At 42.9% G+C, this 12,607-nt stretch overlaps 1 protein-coding gene across 6 annotated transcripts in view; it reads right to left on the reverse strand.

Moving 5' to 3' along the window:
* The window catches only part of Ros1 (ROS proto-oncogene 1, receptor tyrosine kinase), a 151,348-nt gene that overhangs the window by 33,568 nt on the left and 105,173 nt on the right, over nucleotides 1–12,607 (reverse strand). For all 6 annotated transcript variants that reach the window (XM_008772862.4, XM_039098447.2, XM_039098445.2 and 3 more), the window contains 5 exon segments: nucleotides 11,014–11,246; nucleotides 10,741–10,917; nucleotides 4,375–4,543; nucleotides 2,638–2,755; nucleotides 306–496 (listed from right to left, as the gene is read on the reverse strand). In XM_008772862.4, the coding sequence (XP_008771084.1) occupies nucleotides 306–496; nucleotides 2,638–2,755; nucleotides 4,375–4,543; nucleotides 10,741–10,917; nucleotides 11,014–11,246 (888 nt within the window).

Raw genomic sequence — 12,607 nt, forward strand, 5'->3', positions numbered from 1 at the left:
ATGGTGGCACATGCCTTTAATTCCAGCTCTCAGGAGTTCGAGACCAGCCTGGTCTACAAAGTGACTTCCTAGACAGCCAGAGCTGTTACACAGCAAAACATCCTTTCAATAAAACTAAAATAAATCAAAACAAAAAATGAAATTTTAAGAAGAGTAGCCCAATCAACTGAACCATTCAGGAGCTTGTCTGGTTGGCTATTCAGCCACGTTTTCTGTTCATATCCACTGCTAATACTAAGAATGCATCTCTCTTTGGCATTAAGTGTTTATATAATAAATTAGTATTCAGACATATGTTAACATACCTTCCACTAATGTAATATCTTCACTGATTTCACTGTATTCTCCAAATCCAATAGCATTTGACGCTACTGCTCTGAACTGGAAAGTTCCTTTTAGGTTTTTTGACCTCCATGTGCAAATGCTACTGCAGGACCCATTAAACACCGCCGTCCACCTTAAACTCTGGTCCCGTGAGTCATTTGAAATGCTTTTTCTGCCAAAGAAACGGTAGATTAATGGACACCGGAAGTACACAAACCAATGTGGGGTTATTTCCCGTCACTTACCACACACTTGGCACTTGGCTTTACCTCTGTTGCGTGATTTGCTGCAGATCACAGCACGTGTATTAAAGTCCGAGGGGCACCTGAGCCAAACAACTCGACCCATGAAAAGAGGAAGCCGGGAACCCCCATTCATTCCTACGCTCAAAATGCAGGAAACTGCTGATCTCCGAACACACAATTACTCCACCGTTTTTAGCTCCTAAGTTTGCGCTTTTTCCTTTTCCATTTTTAGTCTTTTTTCTGATGTATGTGTGATGTATACGTGTATGTGTGTACATTGCCCTGCATGGTTGTCCAGGCCATGGGAAGACACTGGGTGCCCTGCTCTATCACTTTCTGCCTTATTCCCTTGTGACAGGGTCTGTCACTGAACCTGAAGGTAGACTGGCAGCCAGCAAGCCTCAGGGAAGCTGCCTCCAATGTCACAGGGCCAATGTTATAAGCATGTACAGAGCCACACCTGCCTTTTTATGTGGGGTCTGGGGTCAAACTCAGCTCCTTATGTTTTCCCAGTAAGTACTCTTATCCACTGAGCCATCTCTCTAGTCTTTGTTTGTTTGTTTGGTTGGTTGGTTGGAGTTTTTAAACAGAGCTATTTCTGCAGCCAGGATGTCCTTGAACACATGATCCTCTAGTCCTCACCTTCCGAGTTCTTGGATTACAAGTGTGAATACCATATTTGGCGTATATATATATATATATATATATATATATATATATATATATATATATATATATATATTTTTACTTTTTCAGTCTCCTGGGTCACTTGTAATTTACTTATGCCATGTGTAGATAAAAATGTAGACTTTAAAATGGAGAGGGCAACATTATAATACTTAATAAGTTGGTGTCTAGACAGATGGTTTAGCCACCAAAAGTATCAGTGTGTATGAGTGGAGGTGGGTGGTGAAAAGAGACTAGAGTCTCACTAACGGCTCCTTTCCCAAGATAGGACTTAGAGATAATCACATGACCTCACTTCCTCCTGTGCTATAGTACCAACATGATAATACCCATAATGGAGCCCCAGGGCCAGGCTATGCAAACTATTTAGGTAAAATTCCACATTTAAGGTCTTACTGAGGGGAACGCACTACAGAGTCCAAGCAAGGATAAAGTTGCGGCCTGCATGTCACACACCGTTATTGTCAAAGGCCACCAAGCTAGTTCTTAAACATGTGAAAAACAGTGACAAAATATTTCTTGAAAATTGTGACAAAAAAAAATGTAGCCCAAGGAATTTCCTAATATGAGCAAGAAATTTTCTGAGGTTCTGGGGATGCCAGGGTAAAGATGAAGCAAAAATAGACCTAAGGCTCAGGTTGCCAGGACTATAATTATGGAAGTGACTTCTGTCCTTGGAACCTCTTAAAGATGGCTTCATAGTCCCGTGAGGGGAGTGTTTGGAATTTGGATTTCTCCCCTCAGGCTGGCTTGAGGTCAGTCCTTCTGGGCCAGTTCCCTCACTGAACTCTGAAAACTGGCTGGGTCGGGAGGTACACATGCTTCTCAGCTGCTGGCTTTAGGCGACAACACAGTCTCGGTCCTTGGAAACAGACTCATCTGGTGACATCAGACAGAAAGGTCCACAGATCTGCTGACCTCACATCGTTTCAGCCGTCTCCTTCCTTTCAGATCCTAAAAAAAATACCTATCTTTTTGCCACTTTTCACCTAAGCACATTCACCCTTGCTAAAACAAAATGTATCAGTTTATGGGCACTCATTGTCTGACTCCAAATGTCTGCCCACTTCTTAAGCAGAGTGGATGTTAAGCAAACGTCTGTTGCGTCAACTCTGAGGGAGCGGTTTCTGTGAAGTTTGAATGAGCAGTGGCAAATGTCTGAGGGTGACCTGGTGTGTGTTGTAATTAGAAGGTCAAGGCTGACTTTAGGAAATGGGTAAAAACAAACATGGAGAAACATACAAAAATCCATAAAGATTCATTTTTCTATACAAATGTACTTTGACAGGATTATTGTTTTTGACCACCTTGGAACTGCCTGCTTAATTCTTGTGAGGCTGGTTGATACATATCTGACCTGGAGGGCACAGTTGACACGTACCTGACCTCCAGGGTGTAGTACATCAATCTGTTCCCGTTATCTTCGGCTTTTTCCCACTGGATTGAATTTTTACTCCCTTCTAGTAACTTAGGAATCCCTGGTTTGCTTGGGACTCCAGCTTTATAGGGGGAAAAAAAAGAGAGAGAGAATTGATTGGTAGCACAAAATATTTGGCATTGGTTTTCTTTCTCTGGAATACTCTAAAGACGATCAATTTTTTTTCCTCTTTTTTCCTTTTTTTCGGAGCTGGGGACCGAACCCAGGGCCTTGCGCTTGCTAGGCAAGCACTCTACCACTGAGCTAAATCCCCAACCCAAGACGATAAATGTTTTAAAGAAATATTCTGATAGAAATGCCGTGTGTGTGTGTGTGTGTGTGTGTGTGTGTGTGTGTGTGTGTGTGCGCGCGCGTGTGTACATTTGCTTATTTATATGGAAGCCACAGGCCAACCTCAAGTTTTGGTCTTCAGTCACCACCCGCATTTTTTTTTTTGAGAGAATCTTTCGGTGGTTCGGTGTTCATTCACTGGACTAGGCTGGCTACTCCAGCAATCCCAGAGATCTACTGGTGCCTACCTGCCATCCCTGGGATTACAAACACTCTAACACATCCAGATGTTTGGTTCAGGTTCTGGAAACTGAACCCAGATCCTCACACTTACCTGGCAAGCACTTTGCTGCTACTGTTCTCTCCCCAGTCCCGAAGCACATATTTTTACGTGAATATTTGGACCTTTCATTAATGATGGGTTGCCTACTTAATGAGAACACTAATCATATCTCTTATCTCCACACAAAATAAGTGACAAATACAAATTTAATAACAGTCATACTTTTGGAACCTTTGGCCCTCTAATTTTTTAGGAATCAACCTGGACTTACGGTCATCAGAATCTTAATTGAATAGAATTGTAGGGCTTGGCTTGGTTTGTTTTTGTTTGTTTGTTTGATTAAGGTTTATTTATTTTATGTATATGAGTATGTTGTAATTGTCTTCAGACACACCAGAAGAGGGCATCAGATCTCATTACAGATGGTTGTGAGCCACCACGTGGTTGCTGGGAATTGAACTTGGGACCTCGGGAAGAGCAGTCAGTGCTCTTAACCTCTGAGCCATCTCTCCAGTCTCTGTTTCTTCATTTTAGCATTTGGACTATAAATTTTATTTGTACCTATTTCTTGGGCATCCAGCTACCCTATTTTATATAGTTCTTGCTGCAAAACAATAGCTAGAGAGGATCTCAGAAAACCAAAAGAAGAAATAGTTCTGCCCAACTCAGGATCCTACAAACCCTAGCCAGTATGTTCTTGCTCCTTCCTGTAATGACTCCTGTCTCTCCGGTTTATTCACCTGTGCTACAGAGTAATGACTTTCAGGATAGCAGAGGTGGCTTAGAGATTAAGGGCATGTGCTAGTCATGTAGAGGACTCACTTTCTGTTCCCAGTACCCACATGGTGGCGCATAGCCATCTGTAACTACAGTTCTAGGAGATTCAACACTCTTCTAACATTGGATCCTGGTAACATCTCCAGTTACACAGACAGGTACACACACACACATATATATATTCAGACAAAACATATATGAAAAATAGTTATTTTGTTTAAAAAAGTGTGCTTCTAGAATGTGATTGGTAGAATTAAGGGATGAGAAAAGAGCAAAGATGTTTGCATTACACATATATATATTAGTATATTAGCTAATAATCCATACTAACAATATATGCTAACACCTACCTTTTGTCTTGAAGCTCTCGGGAATCGAGGAGCTATTTTCTCCTGTCGTATAGACCACCACCACTCGGATGTTATAAGGAGTGTAAGGCTGCAGATTTGCGATGTTACAGACATAAACTGGACCTTGGCTGCATGAAGCCTTGACATGGTAAAACTCACTATACTTCCACTGGAAAGAGAAGTATAACTAAGATTTTCATTCTTTTCAGAAACTCTTGGATGCAGAGCTTGATTAAAAGTTAAATAAATGTATTTACATTAAAAGTAAGAACTTCTTTATGGCGTTTAGTTCCAATCACTACCCTCATCACATATAGCCCCCTTGTTTCTTATGTCGGGTTATAATGAGTGCAAGGTGGAGCGTCCCTAAGTATGTTCAATGGGAAAGATTCAGAGCTGAGGCATGCTGCTCTCCCTAGATGTGGACATTCGTGTTGAGGTGGAATGGCTAAGAGTGGGAGTCACAACGGAGAAACAAGGATGCACTCATACAAGGAGAGTCTCGATTCCAGGGACTTATTCATTTTAAAGTCATTGTTTCATGTTTTGATTCTTTGCTGGCGTCCACCGACAAGCCAAAGCATGTAGTATTTTCCTGTAATGTTGTCTTCAGATATGTGCTAGCCATGTTTTACATACATTCCTAGGAACCTAAAGTCCTCCAGGAAGAAAAACTCTGACCCACCATGCACAGATCCTATACAGGTTAGACATTAAGTACAGGAACTCTCCTTCCCATTCCACATCTGACAGTCTTTAAGTTCAACTAAGTGAAGCTTCTTTTCTGTGTGAAATTACATTTTAAAAATCTTTCTATTTGACTCCTATGGAAGAGTTAGGGGAAGGATTGAAGGAGCTGAAGGGGACAGCAATCCCACAGAAAACCTAACAGTATTGACCAACCCAGATCCCTCAGAGCTCCCAGAGACTAAGCCACCAACCAAAGAACATACATTTGCTGGTCCGTAACCCTCCTCCCACACACACACTCGCACATACATATGTAGCCTTATCTGTTCTCAGTGGGAGAGAATGCATCTGATCCTGTAGAGACTTGAGGTGCCCTAGGGAAAGGGGATGTGGGGGTGGGGTGGAAAGCAGCTTCTCAGAGACAAAGGAGAGGGGGATGGAGTGAAGAACTCTGAGAGAGGGAACCGGGAGGGGGCAACATTTGGAATATAAATAAATAAAATAATTAATTTAAAAAATCTATCTATTTAGGTCCTTAAAAATCATTACTTGACAATGTCGAGTGTTGTGTGTGTGTGTGTGTGTGTGTGTGTGTGTGTGTTGTTTTGTTGTTTATTGTTCTTGTATATAAATGAGAAAGACAAAGGATGTGGCATTTTGTCAAGCATTCCTAGTGTCTTTTCCTTGGGAGCATTTCCGAAGGTCAGTTTCCATAAATAACCTTTCCTCTGCACCTCCTTTTTCATTCAGCCCTCATGAAGTCATATCATACCATCGATAGGCACTTTGCATTAGTTTCTAATAAAGTTAGGAACATCTTCCATTGCAATCTCAGGAGGCAGACCACCATGTTACAAAAATGGAGGCCTGGAGAGGAGAGAGGGAATAAAGTAGTAAGCAGCAGAAACATTACTCAAGGCATTGCCTACACTAAACTCGTGAATATGTCAGTCCCACTGACATATAATGAAATGGCTCAATGGAGCAGGCCATTCAGTGCGATGTATATTCGAACTGAATGAGTGTGTGTAAGAGGGAGGGAAAGGTGAAGAGAGGGCAGGATAGAGAGCGGGGAGGGGAGAGAGAGAGAGATGGGGGGTAGATTTTACTTGCAGCTAAAGTCTTTAACTAGTTAGGACCTGCTTTCTTAACTGTATGGTGTATAAATTACCTTTAGTGACTGGACTAAAGGACTCAGCAGTCTACAGCATCAGTGCAGCTCCTAAAATTCAGGCAAGATGGCTATGGAGAACACTTGCTGGAAAACTGGCATCTGAATGGCCTCACTGCAGTAGTGAGTGTTCTGGGCAGACCAACTGGGGAGCTATCCCTTGGCTATCCCAGAAAAAAATTGCAGGAAGTTGGAATCATCCCCTTGTCAGAAGCTAACAAGGGCAGGGGTGAAGGCTACTCAAGAAATATTGAATGGCTGCCTGTGCAGTTTTGGAAGGTGTCAAGCCTATAGTGTCTTATAGATCAAAACTTTGGGGGGCTGGAGAGATGGCTCAGTGGTTAAGAGCACTGACTGCTCTTCCAGAGGTCCTGAGTTCAATTCTCAGCAACCACATGGTGGCTCACAACCATCTGTAATAGGATCTGATGCCCTCTTCTGGTGTGTCTGAAGAGAGTGACAGTGTACTCATAAATAAACAGATCTTTAAAAAAAAAAAAAAAAAAAAAAAAAACCTTTGGAAATACATAGCTTCAGCAGAAAACCAAAAAGTAAATTAATAGATTTCTTTGAAAACAAGCCAAAGTAAAATTATTTTCCTCTAATTTTAAATGGAGTATGTTCGCTTATATACACTTTTTAGATATTTTTTAAAAATCTATGTAGTTCAGGATATAAATTTAAAAAAAAAATAGCTTGGAGCCTGGGGTGTAGCTAAGCCGGTAAAGGGCTTACCTGTTGTACACATTTCTTTTTACATTGAAACTGGTTTAGTGATTTGCCTATTTGACATGGTGACCTTATAAAACTAAGGCTCCACTAGAAATGTTGAAGGATTGTTTTCTTTCGGACTTACTTAAATAAGCTTAATGCAGTTCAGTGTAAAGTCCGGGGGAAGAGGATGCTCGTGTTGCTTCTCAGAGAGGGGAAGAAGTGAAAGATCCTAAGGATGCACTGGTACCTCCTCGACTGCACAGTCCAAGCGAGGTGTGCACACTAATCCTAGCATGCAGAAGGCGGGACAGAAGGAAGAATCAGAAGTTCAAGGTCCACGGTTATCTTCAGCTATATAAAAATTCAAGACTATCGTGGGCTGGATAAGGCTTTGTCTCAAGACGAACAAATAAACCCTCAGCTTATGTTCTGATGTCTTTATTTTACAGGCATGGAAATTGTGTCACAATGCCAAATTGTATCATGTTGTTCTACCATTTACAAAGAGAAGTTTAATTCAAGAGGATCTCTGTCTCCCCTCACTGCTCATCCTCCAAGAGCCCCCAATGTGGGTTTATGGGATCATTGCCAGCAATTTTGTCATTAAAAGACAAGTTCAGGTTGCTCAAAAGGGATGGAGCTTCCAGGTGGAGGTCATCTTCCCACCGTTCAGAGGCAGAGCCTCCCGTTCTGTTCCAGCTCCTGTACTACAAATGGTCCCACATACAGAAAGGACTACTGTCGGCTTTATGACATAGTTTTTCAGAAGCAGAGTCTTGATGTGCACAAACCAGGATGGTCTCAAAGTCATGATCCTCCTACCTCCTCCTTCCACATGCTATAATTAAAGGTGTGTATTACCACACACCCAAGTAGCGTCTCTCAATGTGGCCCATGATGGATCTGTACTGAAAAAAAAGTAGGTAGACAGAGAAAGTGTAGCGATAAAAGAACTTCCTTGATGTCATAAGGACTGGACCAGGAGGGCTCTATCTGCTGTCCTCCCCAGACTATGAAGAACGGGATGGTTGACTTAATGACTCATGCTCCTTCCACGGACACCACCCGAGTAGTGCTGTTCTAGGGGTGTGTCAGCCTGGGGCTCTTCTTCGCAGGCATGTCCCGGCTGGTGACATATGACTCGTTGTAGAATCTGTCCAACGTACTGTGAAGTGTACCTATGCATCGTTATCCCTTACATCTTCTCCAATCTGAGAAGCGACACTAGCATCCTCCCCCCTTGACTTCACACTAAACTGAATTAAGCTCATCTAAGTAAGTTCAAAAGAGAACAATAAGGGCTGGAGAGATGGCTCAGTGGTTAAGAGCACCAACTGCTCTTCCAGAGGTCCTGAGTTCAAATCCCAGCAACCACATGGTGGCTCACAACCATCTGTAATGGGATCCAATGCCCTCTTCTGGTGTGTCTGAAGACAGCTACAGTGTACTCATTATTTATAATAAATAAATAAAATATAAAAAAATAAATGCTACACACTCAATACTCAGTACTTGATGCTCTATTTCCTCAGTTTTATTCAAAAAGAGAAAAAAGAGCAAAAATTTATCTTAAAACTTCAAAGAGAAAAGGGGCCATGAGATGGGCAGGAGAAATTTTAAGGAAACAGCAGAATGTATGTGACATAAAAAACAGAGGTAGTTATTTTTGCATCGGAGCCTACAGCCTCCAAATCCAGTGATGACGTCACCCATAGGTGACAAGGACCGGAGCAAGCACACCTGTTGCCATGGCAATCACCATACATTCCAGGCTTTCACCCTCCCACTCTTACCTGTGCACAGCAGTGTGTGTGATTACATCATGGCCCAAATGAAAGGCAGACCCCCCCAACCTTCACTCTCTTTCCTTCTTATTCTTCATCATCACACCCTCTTTGTCCTTTTCTCTTTTTCCCTTCTCCCCAAGTAAACCTCTCCCGTGGAACTGTGCCGGCCTGGTGTGATCTGTCTGGATACAAGCCACCATTCTAACACAACAGTGATTGTTGGAGAGGAAGGGACTCGAGACAGACACAGAGGGTAGTAGAAGGGATTGAATAAGAACAGGGTCATACTGTCAGCACATGAGCACGGAGGGGAAGGGACACTTGGGATCCCTCCCTAGCTGATGTGCTACTCATAATTAATGGCTGCTGGGGGAAAGGAGCTATTTTTCTTCAAGGGTAGAGACAGGTAAGTTGACCACAATCCAGTGAATAGCCCCACACTGTGTACAAGAAATTAACTCTGCTTAGACTCAGCAGGTTTCTAAGATAAACACGGAAGTAGGAGAAGGACATTTTGGGAAGGGATTTCCAGAGGGAGGGGGTAAGTGGCAGAGCGATGAGGTCAAAATAGGAAATATCCCGAGAAATTGTCAAGAGGAAGTGGGAGGAGGTAAGAGAGGGGAATGGTGTGAATGCAGCCAATATATATAATAACTTTCATGTATGAAATTATGTTTTGTTTTAAAAACAATAAGGAAAAAGGGAACAATTTCACTTTTAAAGAAAAAGTGAGATCTCTACAGTTCTAATGTGCTTTAAGCAACCTCAAAACAAGACAGTCTTAAACAGTCTTTACAAATGTGTCAGCATAAGCCTGTAAACCCCAGACGTGTGCACAACTAAGCCTTGGAGGCTGGAGAGATGGCTCAGCGGCTAAGAGCACTGACTGCTCTTCCAGAGGTCCTGAGTTCAATTCCCAGCAACCACATGGTGGCTCACAACTATCTGTAATGAGATCTGATGCCCTCTTCTGGTGCGTCTGAAGACAGCTACAGAATACTTATATACAATAAATAAATAAATCTTTAAAAAAATTAAAAAAAAAGAATGACAGACAGCAATTGCAAAATCTTAATAATCTATTCTTGGTGCACCACTGTGAAAGTCAATGTGAATTTCCTATACATGGTCCAGTTAACTGGCATCTTAAAAGTCCATTTGGGTGTTGATTTAGTAAATCGTGAGGAATTCTGAGTAAAGAAACATTTTAAACTTCATGTATTCGTATCAAACTAGTTTGGGAGTAATGCAACTTTACCCTTCATTCTCTTCTGATTCTGCACCTTACTTAATGTTGAAAGCACACTTCTAAGCAAGGTTTTGGCCTTTGGCTAGTTGGTTTATATATTTTTCATAAGCAATACCCAATTGTTTTAAAACATATAAATCAAGTTTATTAATAATGTTTTATAACCTTAGTAAGATGACTTATACAGTTTTATAGAGGTTCTTATAATTTTGTGGGTAGGGGTAGTTGGCCTGAATCTATGTCCATACACCATGTATGTTACTGGTTCTCTTTGGAGGCCAGAAGAGGGAGTTGGATCCCCTAGGACATGTCATGTGGGAATTGAATTGGGTTCTCTGGAATAGGAGTCAGTGAGTACTCTTAAGTCCTGAGCTATCTCCCCAGCCCCTATGTGAGTCCTCTGAAAATCAAAATTTTATTACATTTATTTAATGTGAGAGGGGGTTGGAGTGGAGATACTCATGTAGCAAGACTTGTGTCTAAAAATCACAGGAAAACGTGTGAGAACAGGTTCTCTCCTTCTTCGTGGGTCTCATGGATCAAACTCAAGAACCACACTGCCATCTTTTCAGAGCAAACTGAACTATGAATTCTGTTTTGGACAGAACTCTACCTGGATAATTTACTGCTTCTCAATCTGAGTCAGTGAATGTTGGCAAGCACTGTTGCTTTAGATAAGAGAACATTCTAGTCACGCAAAACATCTTCCCAGCTTACTGCAGATTGTAAAATAGGGATTTGCATCAAAAGTCTACCTTCTGGAGTTCAAACCAAAATCTGGTGAGGTTAGCGTTAGACGGAGCCTTCCAATCCAACAGCAGACTAGTGTTCTCTGGAACCAAGGCAGAAGGTTTCTCCGGTGTGTCAAACATGTTGACACTGACAGGATGACTCTCAGTACACCACATTTCCTCTGAGTGGCAGGCAAGGATCTTTTTGTTAAAATAAATAGGAAGAAAAGAGTACCTTAGTCTTCTTAGAACATGAGCTTGAATATGGAAATTAAAAGTGCCCAGGACACTTAATACCTTCAGCACATATTGTTGTCCACCAGAGAGTTTAGTGACAAGTAGAGAAAGCCTGGCGCTTGGAAATTCGTCCTGTCTTAGAGGAGTCTCAGGAATCGGAGCCAGGTATGACATAACCAACTGATAGCGGACTAACTCTTTGGGTCCGTTTGGTTTATGCGATTCTGTCCAGAATACAAGAAGACTGGTGTCCGACAGCACAGTTGCATTGATATGACAAACTGCCCCGGGCACTGAAATAAATAGCATCAAAGGATAAGGGATATTGCAACAACACTAGGTGGTGGAAAGAATCAAGAGAGTCAGTTGAGGAACAGTGCTGTCATGTGAGCAGAACGAGTTGTGGAGGTCCAAAGGAAAGTTGGCCACTTACATAATGGGAAGTGAGCAGGCTGCCTGAAAAGACGTTGTCTATTTTTGCCTAATGACCAAATCATTCTCTGACCCCAGCTCAAGTCTACAGGCAGTGATGAACTGTGAAATTCGAGAGAGCTTTATGACAACCATCAGAAACAGCTGAAAGAAATGATTTCCAGCCTTCAGAGTCTCAATCTACTCCTTTGAAGACCGTGAGGCTTCATGACTCCAAACCCCAAGGTACAGGGCAACATTTCCCATTATATCTTGCTTTCCCATCTTGCCACATGTGCAGAAACCTCTGATGACATGGGAAGAGAGTGACACTGCGTGGCAGGACCAAAGCATGTGTTTCTTGGTCAATTGACATCAAATGAGATGGCTTACCTTCTCAAGGGTTAGAGCCAGGGTCGAGTCACTAAGGTGTTTTCCCAGAGTTCGCAGTTCTTATTGAACTTTAAGCAGCCCCATAATGGTGATTACTTAGTGCTCAGATAAAAAATACAGACATGGGTATCACACGTATCATAGAAGTCCAAACTAGGGTGTTTACCGGGAGTCCCAAACCCGCAGATCCCGGCCCGCAGCAGCTCTCTGCTTCCAGACCCCGTGGGAGAGAGACCTCACCGCCTGGTCAGGTGGGCACTCCTGAGGGTGCAGAGCAGAAGAGACCACCAACACTGCCCACCCCTGCCCACATCCCTGGCCCAAGAGGAAACTGTATACGGCCTCTGGGTTCCCGTAGGGGAGGGCAAGGAGCGGCAGGACCCCTGCGCCTGAGACACCGCCGGAACCTAAAGGGACAGACCGGATAAACAGTTCTCTGCACCCAAATCCCATGGGAGGGAGAGCTAAACCTACAGAGAGGCAGACATGCCTGGGAAACCAGAAGAGACTGCACTCTGCACACATCTCTGACGCCAGAGGAAAACACCAAACACCATCTGGAACCCTGGTGCACGGAGGCTCCCAGAAAGAGCGGCACAGATCTTCCTGGTTGCTGCCTCCGAGGAGAGGTCGTAGGCAGCACCCCACGAGCAAACGTGAGCCTCGGGACCACAGGTAAGACCAACTTTTCTGCTGCAAGTGACCTGCCTGCTGAACACCAGACACAGGCCCACAGGAACAGCTGAAGGCCTGTAGATAGGAAAAACTACACGCCCGAAAGCAGAACACTCTGTCCCCATAACTGGCTGAAAGAAAACAGGAAAACAGGTCTACAGCACTCCTGACATAC

This window comes from Rattus norvegicus, chromosome 20 (assembly GCF_036323735.1).
Source record: "Rattus norvegicus strain BN/NHsdMcwi chromosome 20, GRCr8, whole genome shotgun sequence".
In the NCBI taxonomy this organism is placed as follows: Eukaryota; Metazoa; Chordata; class Mammalia; order Rodentia; family Muridae; genus Rattus; species Rattus norvegicus.